This window comes from Anas platyrhynchos, chromosome 18 (genome assembly GCF_047663525.1).
Source record: "Anas platyrhynchos isolate ZD024472 breed Pekin duck chromosome 18, IASCAAS_PekinDuck_T2T, whole genome shotgun sequence".
In the NCBI taxonomy this organism is placed as follows: Eukaryota; Metazoa; Chordata; class Aves; order Anseriformes; family Anatidae; genus Anas; species Anas platyrhynchos.
The window spans coordinates 3,842,663-3,859,147 of NC_092604.1; the positions used below are offsets into that span (position 1 = coordinate 3,842,663).

A 16,485-nucleotide genomic window follows, 5' to 3' on the forward strand; every position below is an offset into this window, starting at 1 on the left:
CTGGACCAATGCATCTACTGAAATCTTTCAGTCTGTAACTCAGCGTACCCAGTGCTGGAGGAGAGTACAGCAAAAGGACTACAGATATTTCTGCATATGCGTTATTTAAACCCAGCTCTACAAAGACTTGTTTTAATGTTTAGATTTCCAAAGTTCATTCACTGGAAGCTGCCAAGGTGACTCTGTGGTGCCGCGACACACCAGTTCATAGGCACCAGACAGACAGAGCATCCCCACTGCCACTGGGACAACATTAACCCATCTTTGACCTATCCAACCCCACTTGGCCACCACCAAGCCCGCATGCTTGGCGCATGTTTGAGCAGAACTCATGAGTTTATTACAGCTAGCTCACTAACATAAGCTCATCCACCTCATCTACACATGCAGTTAATGCCTGCTGGAACCAGTTACTCATAGTATAAAGAAATCAGTTGTTACACAGCAATTTCTAGGTGGGAAAACACCATCATCTAAGGTTCCTGTGTCATCTTCTTGCTGGTGGCCAATGTCCCAGAAAGGACAAGTGTCAAGGAATGCATTCAGGCAGAAAACATGGTCTATCAGCATGATTCAGCACCCAGAGGTGGTGGTTCCCAGCGCCTGAGGCCAGGGGTGCTGCTTGACCACCACAGTGCAAGGACAGCCAAGAGCACTGCAGTGTCCCTCCACGAGAAACCACCAGAGCTGCAAAGAGATGCTCTCGTCCCCACAGGGCCACCCCCCCGGGTGATCCCATGCACAGAGTCTGACTGATCCGTGCCTTGTCTCTCCTGGGTGCCCATCCCTGAATTAACAGGGAGAATTAAAAGCTGATGATGCTTCACACCTCTCATATGCCCGGGGAAGGAAGCAGCCCCCCTCCCTGAAGGTCCCCAGTTGTCCCAAAGCTGCTCAGCACTTCCCGAATATGGCTGACGGAGACGGAGCCAGGAGCTCCACAGCCCGAAGCAGCCCAAAGGTCAGACATGAGCACAAGATTTCACTGGAGAAGCTGAAATGAGAATGACGCTTTCCACGCTTAGAGTTTCAGTTCTGACTTAACCCAGGGGCCCTCTCTACACTGATTTCAATTCTCTTTGTATTGGCAGAAGAATTATTTTTCTTTTTCTTTCTTTCTTTCTTTTTTTTTTTAAACATTATTTGGTCTTGAAAGCGGCTGGACTTGGTTTGCTCAAACTTTTCCCCAAACTCTTATCTCAGGCAGAAAAAGTTGGAGCACAGAGGTGAAAATTGTAAGTAGACAAATAATAATAATTACTATTATTATAATAAAAGTGATTAAAATCTGGGAATTATTCTCAGTAAATTTCACTGTATTTACTTCTTGCTTATTACTGATTATCTTTCCATTTTATAATCTTAACTTAATAACTTGGGTGTTTTACTTGCAGCCACCCAGTTTCTGAGCTGGCTCAGTAACTCCTAATTACAAGTTGTTCTAAAAGTTTCAGACTGAAGAGGTTTACTCCCTGCTGGAAAAGGCACATTAAGGGTTTTGCTAGCTCGTAACTGGGAGAGCCATGCAAACACCAAAATCAGTGAAGAAATAATTCTGGCCATCTCTGTCACCTCCAGCTCTTCCTGTCCTGCACCAAGGGCACCCCTCACAGTTATATCCACATCATGGATTACAAGATGAAAACTACCCTCCAGATTTAATGCCAGCGTACTGACATGAAAGCAAAAAAAAGATCAAAATATCACAAACAGCTTGGCCAGGCACTGAACAACTCCAGAGCTTTTTGCTCCTGAAACTGAAAAAAATTGCCTTTGAAGTACTCAGGATTTCCGTGTCACCTACCATTTGCTTTGGCTCCCAATACTTCAGATAGTCCCAGACAGGTTTAAGGACTGCAAGCAGTTGCTTTTGAGTCAAGGGAATATTCATATGAGTAATTTTATGAACTTGCTGAAAGTACTGGTGGAATCTGTGCTTTGAATTTCAATTTTTCTCTTGTGGCAGCCCAGGGAAATTCAAGTAGCGTATTCTGGCAGAGGTAGACAGAAGAAAGGGAACATTAAATAAATTTTAACCTAAAACTACAACTGTTCAAACAAGTATTAAAAAGCTTCAACCTGATGCACCTCAGTATGCTGTTGTTTTTGTCTTCTTTTTTTTTGTTCAAAAAAGTCATGAAATTAAAATTATGAATTAAATCAATGCAGTAAATTGCCCTGGATTTAAAGAGTTACTCCTTGATTATAAGCAACTGAAAAGTAATCAAAATATTTTTTCCATCTCCTGTTGCTCAACGCTCTTCTTACTCTGTTCTTTACGAGAAAAATAATCAAATTGAGGGTGAAGAGGAGAAAAAACATTACTGATTACTTCTGAACTCTCATATTGTAAAAGCTGGAAAATCGGAGTGACCAGGCAAAACAACAGAATTATCTGAATCAAGCCCTTGTTTATAGATTGTATGAGTTTCCCAGCAAAAGGAACAGCTGGAAATATTTTTAAAGAATAAATGTATATGGAATGAAACCTTGAGGGGGGAGGAGGGTATTATTATTTTTTACTTAGGGAAAAAAGGGGGAGAGAAACCACGCGATAGTATTTCAGAAATCCACCCATTTCTCCAGGTTTCCAATTTCACAGGAAACTCTCAGGAAATCAATTTTTAAAAAATCCTGTTACAGGCAACTTTCCAAGTTGATAAAACAAACATATCTAAAAAGCTGCAAGCACACGTGAAAAAAAAATATAGTAGGACTTATTTATACACGGAATCCCACACATTTCACTACAGAAGTGCTGTTAAACACATTTTGTTCTGCCGTTTCCAAAGAGGCGCATCTCCTGGCTCTGCGTAGGTAGGCTCTGCTTTGAAATGCCACATCCGATGGAGCTGCGGTTGCCTCTCGTGGCATGAGTTACACAGCCCACAGGAGCCACCAGCACCTCTCCTCCACACGTGTTGAGCGATGCAGTGGGCACGGCCTGCACAGCTCTGCCCGGCCCGGCCCTGCCCCAGCAGGGCCACCCAGGGCAAGGTGCCCAGCACCACATCCAGGAGGCTCCTGAAGATCCCAAGGAGGGGACTCCGCAACCTCTCTGGACAGCCTGTGCCAGTGCCCTGTCACCTGCACAGCTCAGAAGGGCTGCCTGGTGTTCAGACAGAACTTGTTGTGTTCCACACCAGTCACAGGGCACTGCTGGCAGGAGCCTGATGAGAAGCCACAGGGACAGTGAACAGCCAAGGGCAGCAGAGCCGTGCTGCAGGGTGCACGGCCCCTGGGGCAGCAGCTGCAAGCGGCGACCAGCCAGGAGACATCACAAGCTCTCAAACCGTGGGATGTCCTGATTCTAAAGCACCTTCAGGTACAACTCCACCGTGCAGATACAGGCTACACAGGAGCATTTCTGCCATCAGGAGCACTCCTGTTGCTTGTTGGAGCTGGTGAATCACCTGCCAGCACGGTGGCTCACCAGAAGCACCTCTGCTCCTGTACCTTGAGCTGTTTCAGATGCTCAAGTTCTGCTCTCTGAGCACTGACAATGGTGCTGGGAAAGAGAGAGACAAGCCTATCTACAGGAAAACCACCCCTGAACACGGTAGCTCCCTGGACAGATGTCCATGAAACCCCGAAGTCCCATTGCTGCTTCCCAGTGCGAAAATGCCAGAGAACCCCACAGATCACCCTGCTGGTCTCCAACAGGAGCCTGTGACCTTCAAGAAGTCCGAACCCAATACATTAGAAAACATTCAAAACAAAAAATAAAAGCAAATCATGTCCAGAACATCCTCAGAGGACAGCTTATGCCTAGGGGAGATCCACCAACCACAGCTTCATGGGCCGAGGAGCCGCGGAGGAGCCCGGTGATGAAGTACTTCTTGGAAGAAGCTTTCCTAAGACTAAAACTTTGCCCTTTAAATCTGCAGACACTGTGAGGCACGTCCCAGAGCAGCTGCCCTGTCATCTGTGTGTCCATGGTAGCAATGTGATCCCTGGGCAGAACTGTACATTTTGGAATTTTAATCTTTCTTTTGTAAATTTTGGAGAATGCTTTGGATCCTTTCATAATTAACTGTACTGTACAGATGCAAGGTATTAATGATGTTCAGTTTCATACCTGAGGAACATAATGAAATATTAAAAATTTGTCAAATGATAATCCAAAGCAGTAAATTAGTATCCAGCATTAAAAATGCATAATTTAATAAATACCTCAATGGACATAGATACATTGGAGCACAGTGCAACTGTGTTAAGAGCAGGACTATAAGAATAAAATTCTTATTTTATCACTGTAAAATAATTTTTTTTTAGCCTTACAAGAGAAACCCCTTGTAGTGCTCAGAGATGAGCTAAGAAGCTGAAACTAAACAAATGTTTACCACTGGAAGGTTAACTAGGGATTGTCACCTTCTCTCCCAATTTTGTGTGATTGGCTTTTTTAATAGCATGAAATTGTGGTAATTTTACTTTGGAAAGGGGAAAAAAAAAGTCAAACCACACTGACCTAAAAGTAAGAAGGGGGGACGGCACACAAAGCTCGATGATTTTTTCAAACTTAAAAAAGAGCAGTAATTACAGGGGGAAAATTCAGAAAGAGTTTAGTCTGCCTGTCTCTCTCTCAAAAAAAAAAAGAAAAGAAAAAAAAAAAAGAAAAAAAAAGAAAAAAGGAAGACAAAAGAGTAAAAAGTGAAAAGAGAAAAAAGAAAAAATAGAACAAAGGGAAAAAAAACAGTTGGAAAAAAGCAGGCTTAAAGTAGAAATCTTAGAAATTCTGATTGCAAAATAACCCCCATCAGCCAACCACAAATCCTATAAATATCAACAGATCAACTCCCTGAGCAGATATAAATAAATAAACAAGCAGACCTCCTAGATTAAAAAAAGAAAAGAAAAAAAAAGAAAAAAAATGCCTTGCTGCCCTCAGCAAAGTCGGGTGGGTTCCTGAGAACTACGGCAATTTGGAAAAAAACAGAAGAGAAAAAACAACTGCTCCTGGGTACAGCTGAAACGCAGAGGCTGTGGGAGCGCTCCTGCGGGGACACGTTCCGCTCCTGGAGACAATCCAGGGGCTGCCGAGCGTGGAGGGCGCAGTGATGGAGCAGCCAGTCTGGCTCAGGACCTGCCCTGCAAACCTCACCTCAAGTCCTCAAACCAGGCTGGGAAGAGGGGTTCTCTCTGCATACCACCAGCCTTAGTTTCTGTCATTCCCAAACTGACATCTTTCAGTAATTGCCTGGGCTAAAGAAATTCTCTTTCAAGGCACTTCTATGGGACAAACATCACCCAGACCCAGCCTTCATGACCTTCTATTCTCTATAGTTCATAGAGCTGAAAAAAAATTAAGGGCATAGAGCTGAAGGGAAATTATTTTCAGCCAGAAGTGTAGCTATATAGCAGGACCGACTATTGCATGGATTAGTGTCATTTTTGCTGAAGTACTCATACAATGGAGTCTGACACTCATTTTCAAAAAGTGGAAGTGACACGGTCTGACATTTAAATTTTTCTGATTCATACAGGCAAAATATCTGTCCTATTTATTTTTTAAAGCAAGAACTTGAAGGTATGTTCAAAATCTAAAGGAAGTACTTGCAAGCCCCAAATTTTGATCAATCCAAAACTATATACCCCCAAATGCTATTTTTTATTTTCACAACAAAAATTAAAATCGATATATTTTTCCTTTGGCTCAACCCAAGAAGGAATTTTTCAATTTGTCAGTGCTTCAAGGAAACAAAAAATCTATTATTTGCACAGCTCTGCCACTAGACAGGTTTTGTCAGAGCAGTGCTGGAAAACCGCGACTGTGATGTGAAAAAAGGTACAAATGTTCTTACAGAATCCATTTTGGGACTGAATTTTGCAGGCTGCATCATTAGTCCTCTGTAAGCCTGCAGACCAGTAACTGCTGCCACATCTCTTGAAAGGAAAGCAAGGAATCCCTTGAAAGGAGGCATGATTGCCTCCCCAGAATTCAAAGGCGGCCTTCGGTCATGTCTAAAAAGCAGAGAGAAATCCCCGAGCTCAAGTGTTAAGGCAGAATTTTCAAACGAAGTCTGGGTTTCCCCAGAGCACAGGCTGCTGCTGCCAGTGCCTGGTTCTGCCTCCAAGTTCAGAAATGAGCCCACCACAACAATGAGCCCACCACAACAGAGCCACAGTCCTTTGCGTGGAAAAAAAAAACAAAAAACCAAAAAAACAACACAAAACCCTAGGCCCAACGGCTGCTTCCTCCTCCAGAAATTCTCTGTCAACCTGCTCCTTGCTGCTCCGGTCTCCTGTTGACCATGAACAGTACGAGATGTCAAGCTGGGAAAAGCTCGCATACACCCACTTCCACAGCCTCTTCGCAGAAAGTGATGCTTACTTAATGCTTCATGCTGTGGCAGTCACACAGGCAGTCACACAGTCACACCCAATTCACCTTTGGTGGATTGTTTCACACTGGGATCATAAATAAATCACAGTGAAAGCAGTGGATATTTCCTATATAAACTGTTTTGTACCCAAGGAATATGGTATACCACAAATTTTGGGAGTGCCTTATGGCACACAATCTCCAATAAATTAAACCTACCAAACATAGGAAAAAATTTTTAAGCCCAAGAATTGTCTTCTGCACATAACTTTTCAAGTGTGGGATTAAAAGTATGGGAAGATGCAACAACTTGGGTTGTCTGTGTGAAAGTCTGGTGAATACTGGGTACTGTCCTTGCACCCCTAAACTCCATCCTGGATCTCTACTTTGATGCACTTTGCCTCCACATTGTCCTAAATAGAAAGCAGGACATGGAGAAGGTTGACTGGAGAGAGATGAGGACACAAGAGGTGTACATCCCCTGACGAGCAGGAGAGCCTTTTGGGGAGCTTCAACATTACAAACAAACAAAAGCAGCAGACTGAGGTAGGAATGTATCTTCACTCCAGCCTTTCCCTGCTTTGTCAAGCTGGCCACTTCAATGAGGTATCTCCAGCCCTTTACAAACACCATACACCTCCTCACCCATTGCAACACATCTCTGAAGGGGTGAGCAGACACCCAAGGCTGGAGCTATGGATGTTTCCTGAAGCTACACCAGGTCAGAGATTTGGGCTTGCAGACACTTGGCAATAAGCCATGATGTTGTATTTCATACAAAAAGGAAAAAAATGGGCAAGGTCAGAGAAAAAGTAAGGTTGAATTGCTCCAACTCATAAGGGCACAGGCTCATGAGCCTGCAAAGTGTCCCAGACAAGCTCTACACTGCCAAGAAAAGCTGAACAGCTGCAACAAGAGGGATGGGGACTGAACGGAGACTGGAGATAAATGAGGATGTTACATTGAAAATATTCCCTGCTCTCGCACTAGTGAGTCGTGCAATAGATGATATTCAAACTACAGAAAACCTATCTTCCCACCCCAATTCCTTCACTTATTTATGCAGCATTTAAGGATGGAAAGCCAACATCCAGTCAATTATACTGCATTCCTTTTCCAATTGCAAACCCCAAAACCTTGTATGTAAAGGATTCCATCTCGCAGTATCATATATGGTTTTCCTTCGCTCCAGTACAGCTAGCAATGGACCTGCTCGGCACAGCAGGGATGACATAGACAACTTTAAATTCCTACCCTAATGAAACAGACCACTTTAGAAAAAATAGAAAAGTCTTATTAAATAAGTTATTTCTTGGTGAAATTAAAAAAAAAAAAAAAAAGAACAATAAACCACATTCGTGTTTAAGTTAACAGAAGCTGCGGTCTGTGAAGCTGCACCTCCAAGAGATGCTCCCTGCACTTCCTGTGGGCAGTGTCTGCAGAGAAGTCAAGGAGTGGGTCATCCCTGGGGAATGCCTTCTGACACTCACACCTTCTCCAGTGACTGGTGAACGTGTGAGGAAGCATCTTGCAGGTCTAAGTGATGTTCTGAAGGCTGTAATTTTATAAGTTTTTCCCCATACTACCTGCACCCAGAAACCGAGGTGCCTACACATCACAGCCCGTGGGAGCAGATACCCAACACAACACAAGCTGGTAGGCAGCTGACTGCCCAGGGCTTACAGCTTCTTGTTCTTTTTCTTAAAAAAGATAAGTATTTCATTTCCACCTGAAAGTTAGTCCTCCTCACTAGATCTAGATCACTGCTACTCGCATGCTGAGACAGGATCCTCGCAGGTCAGAGAGGCACTTGTCCTATAATCAAACACTGGCCAAACTGCTCGAATGGCACCTCCATTTCCTTACTGGAATCAGAGTGTGTAAAGGAGAGTGAAAAGGAAGGCACAATTCTAACAGCATCCTCAGTTCTGTTCTCAATTCTGAGATTCCAAAGCAGCTTCCTGGCTTTAAGCTTGGAGGGTCTTCGTAAAACTTTGTGCCTCACAAATAGATTTTTGTGGACGTTGTGCACTCTACAGAAAATCGCAAACAGAATCAAAGTTACTCTGCTTGCTACCACAAGGGCACTACGCAGCAATTCCCCTGCTTCTGCACAGGGAGCAAAGGAGCTTCACTAAATTGGCAGAGATTCACTACAATAATTCTCCATCAATGTTATTTTGCAGCTCTGTTTTCCACTCATACATATGGTAAGGCGGCAGCTTGCGGACTCGGTGTATTGGTCTCTTGTGACTAATTGCCTAGGTAATAAAAAATGAAAAAAACTATCCTACCGCAGCTATGCAGCCACTATACTGTAGTACGAAGTGGACATACTCTCAAGTCTCCTGGGATTCCCCTAAATTTGCAGCCAGAATAGGGTTCAGAAAAAGGACACTCAAAGGTACAACTCCACGTTGCCTGCGAGGCTTCTCAGCTGTGACCTCCCGGCTTTCCTGCAGCCACTCATGAGCAAACTTCACACTTCACACAAATTATCACATGGGTATCAAAAATATCTTTACAATGGAGCTTTTATTTCCATATATTTGAAGCTGCTTTCCCTTTTGTTTCTTCTCTAAACCAGTTAAAATGAGCATTAAGGGATATAATTATGTTGTTAGCTTAATTGCCTACTTAAAGCAGAATCTACAGGGGTTTAATGCAAGATTTGAAAAGGGGGTAAAAAAGGAAATTGGGATATTAATGGATACAATTTTAAAAATGAATCTCTTCTGGGGACAAGTGAGTTTGGGGCATGGGACAGAGCGTGTGGTGGGGGAGGTGGGATCAGCCCACATCAGTTGCTGCTGCAAGGTTTTGTGAAAAATGCAAATTGTTGGCCCATTCCTTCTTCAGCAGTCTAATTTTGGAGAATTTGACCTAATTAATCATTAACCACCACAAAAAAGTATCCCTTCAGTTTAAAACTTTAATGCTATTATTGGCGTGACACACTTCGGCTCAGGATAGGGGCTGTTATCTGGTACATGCCCGATGCTGCAAGAACCAGTCCAATTGGGAAAACTCTTGCTCCCAAATCATATGGCGGACAAACAGTTTTCCACTGTCAGAAGAGCACAAAATGGACAAGGGGAGCATGAATTAGGCACACAGCCCTTGTTCTGAGAGTTACTGTCTAAAAAAGGCACTGGTGTCAATATGCAAACGTAGAAGGATGCTGATTGCTGTACAAGTCAGCCCATCCTCTCCCACACACGCTCATACACTGGCAGTCTTTTGTATTTATTTAGAAACTCTAAACTAAACTTGCAAAGCTTTCCGTGTTTACACCGCCTCATTTAACTAATTTTATGCCAGACCAAAAAAAGCACAGCATGAAGCCTGACAAGCAGAGCTAAGTGCAATGCTTTGGGAGGGCTGGAGACCCAGACACATGTTCCAAAGATCCCACCGCCTCCCTGGTGCATCTAACTGCACCATACAGCCCTGTACTGGGGAAAGACCTTTAAGGATTTAGCAAAAAATGTTTTTTCATTTGTGGCCTTAAATGACCCTAATTTCTGCATTGATTCTTCTCTCTTCCCATGAAGAGTTGCTGTGGCTGGTATTATTTCTGTTGTCTCAGTGATTTAGACACTCGGAGTGCTTTTGGGTTCCTCCAACTGTAGAGTTTAAGAAGCATTTGGACTGTGCACTTAGTCACATGGTCTACAATTTTGGGTAGACCTGTGTGGTGCCAGGAGTTGGACTCGATGATCCTTATGGGTCCCTTCCAACTCAGGATATTCTGTGATTCTATGATTTAGCTTCTCAGGCACCAGCATTTGTCAGACCTAGAATTAACCTCAGTACTTCTTCATGCTACCCTCCCTTCCCCATCTCGACTGCTTTATTTAAAGTATGGCTCTAACTAGATCTCTAAGCCTCAAGTTTGAGTCAGAAACCCAGTTTCTGCAGGTTTTTGACCACCTCCCTGCCCAGCACTCACCACAGAGCTGGGGCACACTGAAAGCACACACTTCAGGGGAAATCCCACTGCCAGGTTTACAAGGTTTTGCTGCATGTATAACTCACCAAGGGAAAACACTCCTGAAAATCCAATAAAGACATGTGGGAAATGCTGTTCTGCTCCTACAGACATTGATCAAATCTTCTTCCACAGTGTTTGCTCAGAAATACACAGCGAGCAAAACCAAGAGCCACCATCTTATCATTTTCCTGGAAAGAGAATCAAAATGGTGATGCAAAAAAGATGCTTTCCACCCAAAATGACTGCTACAAGAGCCCTCAAACAGCCTGCTCCCTCTCCTAAGCTGTCTTTTCCAATAGCTTATATAAATAAAATTTTCAAATCTTTAAAAAAAAATGATTCTTCTGTATTTGTTTTCACACAGCCTTTTGCATACCCCACTAATAGATCAACACTGGGATTCTGGAGACTGATCATATTTGATGTGGCTGCTAAAGGGACATATGAATTATATTGGTGTACTCAGAAATCACAGAATTAATGTATTTCAAGGTCTCCTTGGGAACATGATGGAAAAGCACATTGTTACAAAGTTTGCTATTACCAGGAATACATATAGCACAAATTAAGGACTTCAGAGGAGAAGCCACCTTGTATCATTTGATTAATACAGTAAGTACTTCTTATATGGATATAAGTGTATTTCAAACATCCTGAACTCAACAAAATTGGATGGATTAATAAAGCACCAGAAAGAAGACACTATGTTGAAAGGAAAAATGTGAAAGAATTTGGAAATTAAGAGAGAGGGAGAAGGAAAATAAGCATGGGGGATGCGTCAACCGCTTACAAATCCCAGGACGCTGGACAGAGAGGATGAGTGACCACACTACCCTGGGGCCAGAAAAAGCAGCACCAGCAACCCATCAAAAAAATCCAGCTTTATAAGGCTGTACCAAAAACCTAACCAGGGAGCACAGAGCTTTCCCCATGCAGATTACATTAAAACCACATTTAAAAAAAAAAAAAAGGGTTACAAAATCGAAAGTTGGAAAATGCCAAAATTTTGGTTGAATCTACCCTGTGGTATAGGCTACTTGCCTGCCCCATGCTCTGATTCACCCTGGAGCAGCTTGAGCATACAGCACTCTTTCTGTACCACCCCATATTTGTCCAAAGCTCAATTCTCTTTAGAAAAAGATGAAAAGGACAAAAAAGAAAATTTTGAGCAGCCAGACTGATGTGGCAGGGGGCCACTGCTGGATGACCAGGGAGGTCATTCACTCAGCAATATTTCTCCAGAGTATTTTTTTAAATTTAGAATTACAATTTTTAGAATACTTTTTAGAAATGTTAACTATTTATTAGTAGTACTTTTCCAATTCTCTCATACTTGTGTTTTGCCATGTCCCCATATGAGGGCAGGATGTAGGAGGGATGCTCCTGTCACCCACAGGCCCTGCTGTGGGCAGCACTTTCAGCCCTTCCAGCTCCTGTTTTCCCCTGGCTGAGCATTTGGAGCCCAAATACTTTCAGAGGTTAATAATTCAGCCAGATCAGGGTGTTTTTCTACAGTGTCACGTCCATGAAATACAAAAAGTTCTCCAAATTTTCCACTGAATGCCTAGGAGTGCTTTCTGCCTCTTTCCATGGAGAAGCAAAGTGCACAGGGTTAGTGCTGGTCCCTACCTGTATTTTAACCACGCTTAAGGAGGGGAGGTCTCAGAAAACACACACACCAAAAATATATAACAGGAGAAACACACAGAAGTGCCTAGGCCTAGCACAATGCACTTTCCCTGTTTGTGGAGCGATTTTTTCAGCTCACCATGGGCAAACACATTTTCCTCTGAATCTCATTAATCAGTGCAGGCAGAAGCAGCACTGCTGCAACTTCTCCAAACAAATTCCCCCCTTAGGCAGACACCTGGCTTGGAAATTTCAGCCCAAACACTTAAAGTTTGGCAGAGTTATAAACAGTTGAAAACAGGGGCTCATAAGTGTTAGGCAATCTCCACTGCCGGCACTGCTGCCAGCTCTGCTGCAACATAGCCACTGAAGGGAAGCAAAGGCCAAAATAAAAAAAATAATAATAATTTATTAAAAAAAAAAAAGAAAAAAAACACTGAATGAGTCATTGTTCGTCAGAGGGGAGGAGGAATTATGCCTTTTTTTTGTTTGTTTGGGAGGGGGTGGTGCTGTGGAGATACTGGAGGAAGAAAGGTTGTTTTGTTTTGCATTGTTTTACAGATATATTACAGGAAAAGTCTTGTTTTGCGATTAAGCAGAGCTATTACTGACAAGTAAAATGGCTGACAGTCACAGCCTACACTCTCTGGGTGATGAACAAAGTATTATTTTTATTATTTACCAAAATAGACCAGCCCTCCCACCAGTGGTGGCTGGGCCTGGTGCTGCTCACGGACTTGGCATGGCCCAGCCAGGCCGCTGCCACCACCCAGCCCGGTACTGTCACCAGGCCTGGCAGTGTCACCGGGCCCGGCAGTCTCACAGGGCCCAGCGATGCCGTGGTTTGGTGTTGACCCGGCTCAGGTCCGCAGGGCTCAGCAACAGGGCTCACGCTCCTTGCAGGTACGAGGCAACGCGGCATGAAGGCATGGTGTGAAACCAGCAGGGCTGGTGGCACAAGGCAGCACAGCACGGCCGCTCAAACAAGAGGCCTCTTCAGGGTTGTTTGTGGTTTGTTTGTTTTTTCTTTTTTGATGAAGCGAAGAAGAAATAACATTAATGAATCATGAACAAGTCACGTGCCTGGCGACCTTGAGGAGACACCAGCAACTCCTGCTCATTTATTTGCCAAACACAACTAAGAAATAAATATAAAAGCATCGCTAGCCTGTGTCCTTCCAAATCATGCTTTCAGAAGAACAAAAAGAAAAGAGGTCTGGACAACGTGGAAGAAGGGAAGGATTTAAATAAACAGCTCCAGTGGAAACCCGTGCCTGGCTGCCTGGCAGGAGCCTGCACGAAGTCAGGCATTGCAGGTGCCTGTAAACCCCAGCCCACTCCTTTGCTATTATAATTTTGGGAAAGCCCTTAATACCTCAAGCTTATATAGTTGTGCTTTGGAAAAAAAAATAAAAAATCAAAGTACATTGGGACGTTTATATGTGGCTTTTTTTTTTTTTGCAGTTCCTATTCAAGTTTTAGCAAACCTACTGAAATGAGTGACTGTAGGCTTTACCCCATCAACTTCAGCGAACCAAATTTTGATTGATCAGCTGACAACAGAGACACAAGTGCAAGGCTGTTTTGGGGAGGAAAGCACACTCTGCCAAGCAGGGAGACGAGGATGGAGCAGAGAGGATGGAACAGTGTCCCTGTCCCCCATAATTCCAACCTTTTTGGAGAATCCTGGGGCATGCCAGCAGCGGAGCTCTGTACCCCAGGAGAGCCCTGCACAGGCCTCACCGGCATAAGAAGTGCCATGCTCTGAATCGTGCCCTTACTGACTAAAACAAGAAAAAAATTAACTAAAACCTCAATGGAGAGTTTCTTGACCTACACAAGGAGAATTTCCCACGGTTGCCAATGCTATAAAAAAGACTGTGGAGACGAAATATTATTTTAAATTTCTTCTTGGATTGGCACCAAAAAACTGAATTTTAAGGTCATCTTAGAACAGTTTTTGAAACATTTTGAATTAAAATGGCCTTTTTTTTTTTAATGTTTCTGTGGTGCATCATGGGCTTGGTTTTATTTTTTTTTTATTGGTTTTAAAGGGGAACTAATTTACCCAGTCTTTTTTGGAATGCAGCAGTATTAGTTAAGCACACGCTAATAGAAACGCAAATCAAGACAGGGCCAAGTGACATAATTGCTTTCCAGACGGGCGAACGTGCCGGCGATAGAGTAGCCCATCTGCTGAGAAAACAAGTGCAACTTGCTCCAATTTTTATTTTTTGAAAAAAAAGGTGCAGCAGCAAACCCACAAAATAGGTTTCACTTCCAGCAGTCAGCGCCTCAGAGCCATTTTTATAATCCTTGTTTTTCTTAGATTATCCCAGTGTGGTTTTCTCTTGTTTCCTTGTTGAGCACTATTTAACCAGCATAAAGTATGCAATCATTAAGCCGTGCGATGCAGAGCCAACTGGTCATCCAGAAATGACCAACAGCAGCAGCCAGTCATTTCTGAAATAACTGGTTGGTTGGTAAATCGATAAAAATAAAATCGCCTTTGGTGAATTTAATTTGAAGCCAATGACGGATGCTCTGTGGGTTTGGTTCCAGCCCTGCAACACGCTGGGTCCCCACCACACTGGAAGCCTCCAGTCACAGATGTATGAGAAGGATGCAACTGCGTGTGTCCCTGTAGCAACAAACATTTAAAAAAAAATAAAATTTGAGACAGAGTTTCTCTCTCTTGTCCGAAGGAGATTTGCAATCAGTTAAGTTCTCATTTAAATTAAGTACTGCAAGTAACAACACACACACATTTTCCTCCAGCTGACTGCAGCTGCACCAGGGACCCAGTGCGTGCCACCACCTGATGCTCACGGGCAGTCCACCACAGCAGGAAACACTTCTCCAATTCCCTTCCCGTCCAAACTCTCTCAGTGTTCACAAAGCCTCACAGCTCTCTATCCCAATTTCAGCAGGCAGGGGGCTAACCCCAAATGCTCGGGTTGTGCCTGTGCTGGCTCCAGGTGCTCCCTACGCCGAGCTGTGACCTAACCCCCAGCTCTCCTCCGGCAGCGGGCAATCATTAACCAGGGTGGCCACAGGCGCTGAGTGCTCACACCTGCCCAGCCAGGGAAAGTTATGTGAAATAACAGCCGGGAGGAACCTTCACTGCCCCGGAGAGGCTCAGATGGAGTGATAACACACTTGTTCCAAAAAATAATAAAAAAATAATTAAAAAAAAGTGTGCAAAAGCAGAAACCCACCATCTACTCCTCCCAGCATTTCAAGGCACACACGGACAAGCGACCGGCAGCCCCCCTTTCATTCAGGGCTGATCAGCCCAGCTGCTGCTCCCCTGCACTGCCTGCTGCACCCAGCCACAGCCCCAGGCCAGCCCCTCGCTCCTTTCGAGGCTGGTGCTTACTTCAAGTCAGAAAACCCATCTCTCATTTAACAAACAAAAAGTTATAGGAAGTCTGAGTGAGCCCCAGGGTTTGTGCGTGTCCAGTGCCACTTTTGTCACTGTTTATCCATTTGGTCAATCTCGGTTTTGCAAATGAGAGGACCCAGCTCCTCGTTCACTTGGGCTCCTTTTTCACTTGGAGGGGCACGGGCACGGGGATGGGGACGTTTCTCTCATTTTGAAGTTTCCAAGTGCACTGAACCAGTTTTTCCTGTTTCCTTTCAAATTAATGGTCACCACCAAACAGGTGGAGAAACAGCCTGTGCCTGCCCCTCCCACGCAGCGCCTGCCACGGGCACCCCCAAAACCCCGGGGCCAGCACTGCCACCCCTGGGCCCCAGCTCCTGGGGCCGCACAGCAGCACCCTGCGTGTCGACCCACACGGGTCTCCTCCTGCTCCAGCTGCATGCCACCGCTGCTGTTGAAGCGTGGACGACAGCAGGACCGTCCCTTCTTTCCCTCCCGCTCCAGTAGTCCCAAGCCAACAGGTATCAAGGTTTTTGCAAGGAAAGAAAACCCTCAGTGGGAGTGATTTCTGTTCAGGTGCCCACTATTTCCCTAAAGAAAAAAAAAAAAAAAAAACATTTTTGCAAAAATCAAGGGAGGAATTCCTGCCCCTGCACTGGCAGCACCCTCATCCTCCTGCAAACGCAACCCAACTGCTGCCCTCACTGCCACCATGGGTCCTCGGGACATCAGACCCGAGACAGAGGGACAAAACCTATTCCATAGGTCCTGCGGTGGCAGCAAGCCCCCAGCACACTCACCAACATATAAAATGACTCCAAGACACACAAAGAGCAGAGATCCACTCACTTGTAGGGGCAGAACACATCCAACAGCAGTTAACAACTGGCCAGTTTAGTCCTGTCATAGGGCAAAACATTCAGACACATGATTTTTAATACTTTCTTGTATCTCTGTGTATACCTACATGAAAGCAAATTTTGAAATGAAATACATAACCACTGTGGAATCACTGAATTTGTTGCCTTGCTTTCAGTAGAAGAAAGCCTGAAATGGAAGCTTTGCAATTTTTCAAATACAGAATTTGAGTTCCCAAGAGATCATTAATTTTTCTTAAAAAAAAAAAAAAAAAGTTATTTTGTAACAAAAATATTG

At 44.1% G+C, this 16,485-nt stretch overlaps 1 protein-coding gene across 19 annotated transcripts in view; it reads right to left on the bottom strand.

Annotated features, from left to right (window-relative positions):
* Positions 1-16,485, bottom strand: part of ZNF618 (zinc finger protein 618) — a 176,918-nt gene that overhangs the window by 113,080 nt on the left and 47,353 nt on the right. The window contains exon 1 of one of the 19 annotated variants that reach the window (XM_038165085.2): positions 10,361-10,411. The exons of 17 other annotated variants lie outside the window; for them this stretch is intronic. In XM_038165085.2, coding sequence (XP_038021013.1) covers positions 10,361-10,396 — 36 coding nt within the window. In that variant the 5' untranslated portion in view covers positions 10,397-10,411. Of the gene's footprint in view, positions 1-1,804; positions 1,951-10,360; positions 10,412-16,485 lie in introns of those variants that run through there. One more of the 19 variants, XM_038165077.2, reaches the window with a different exon arrangement.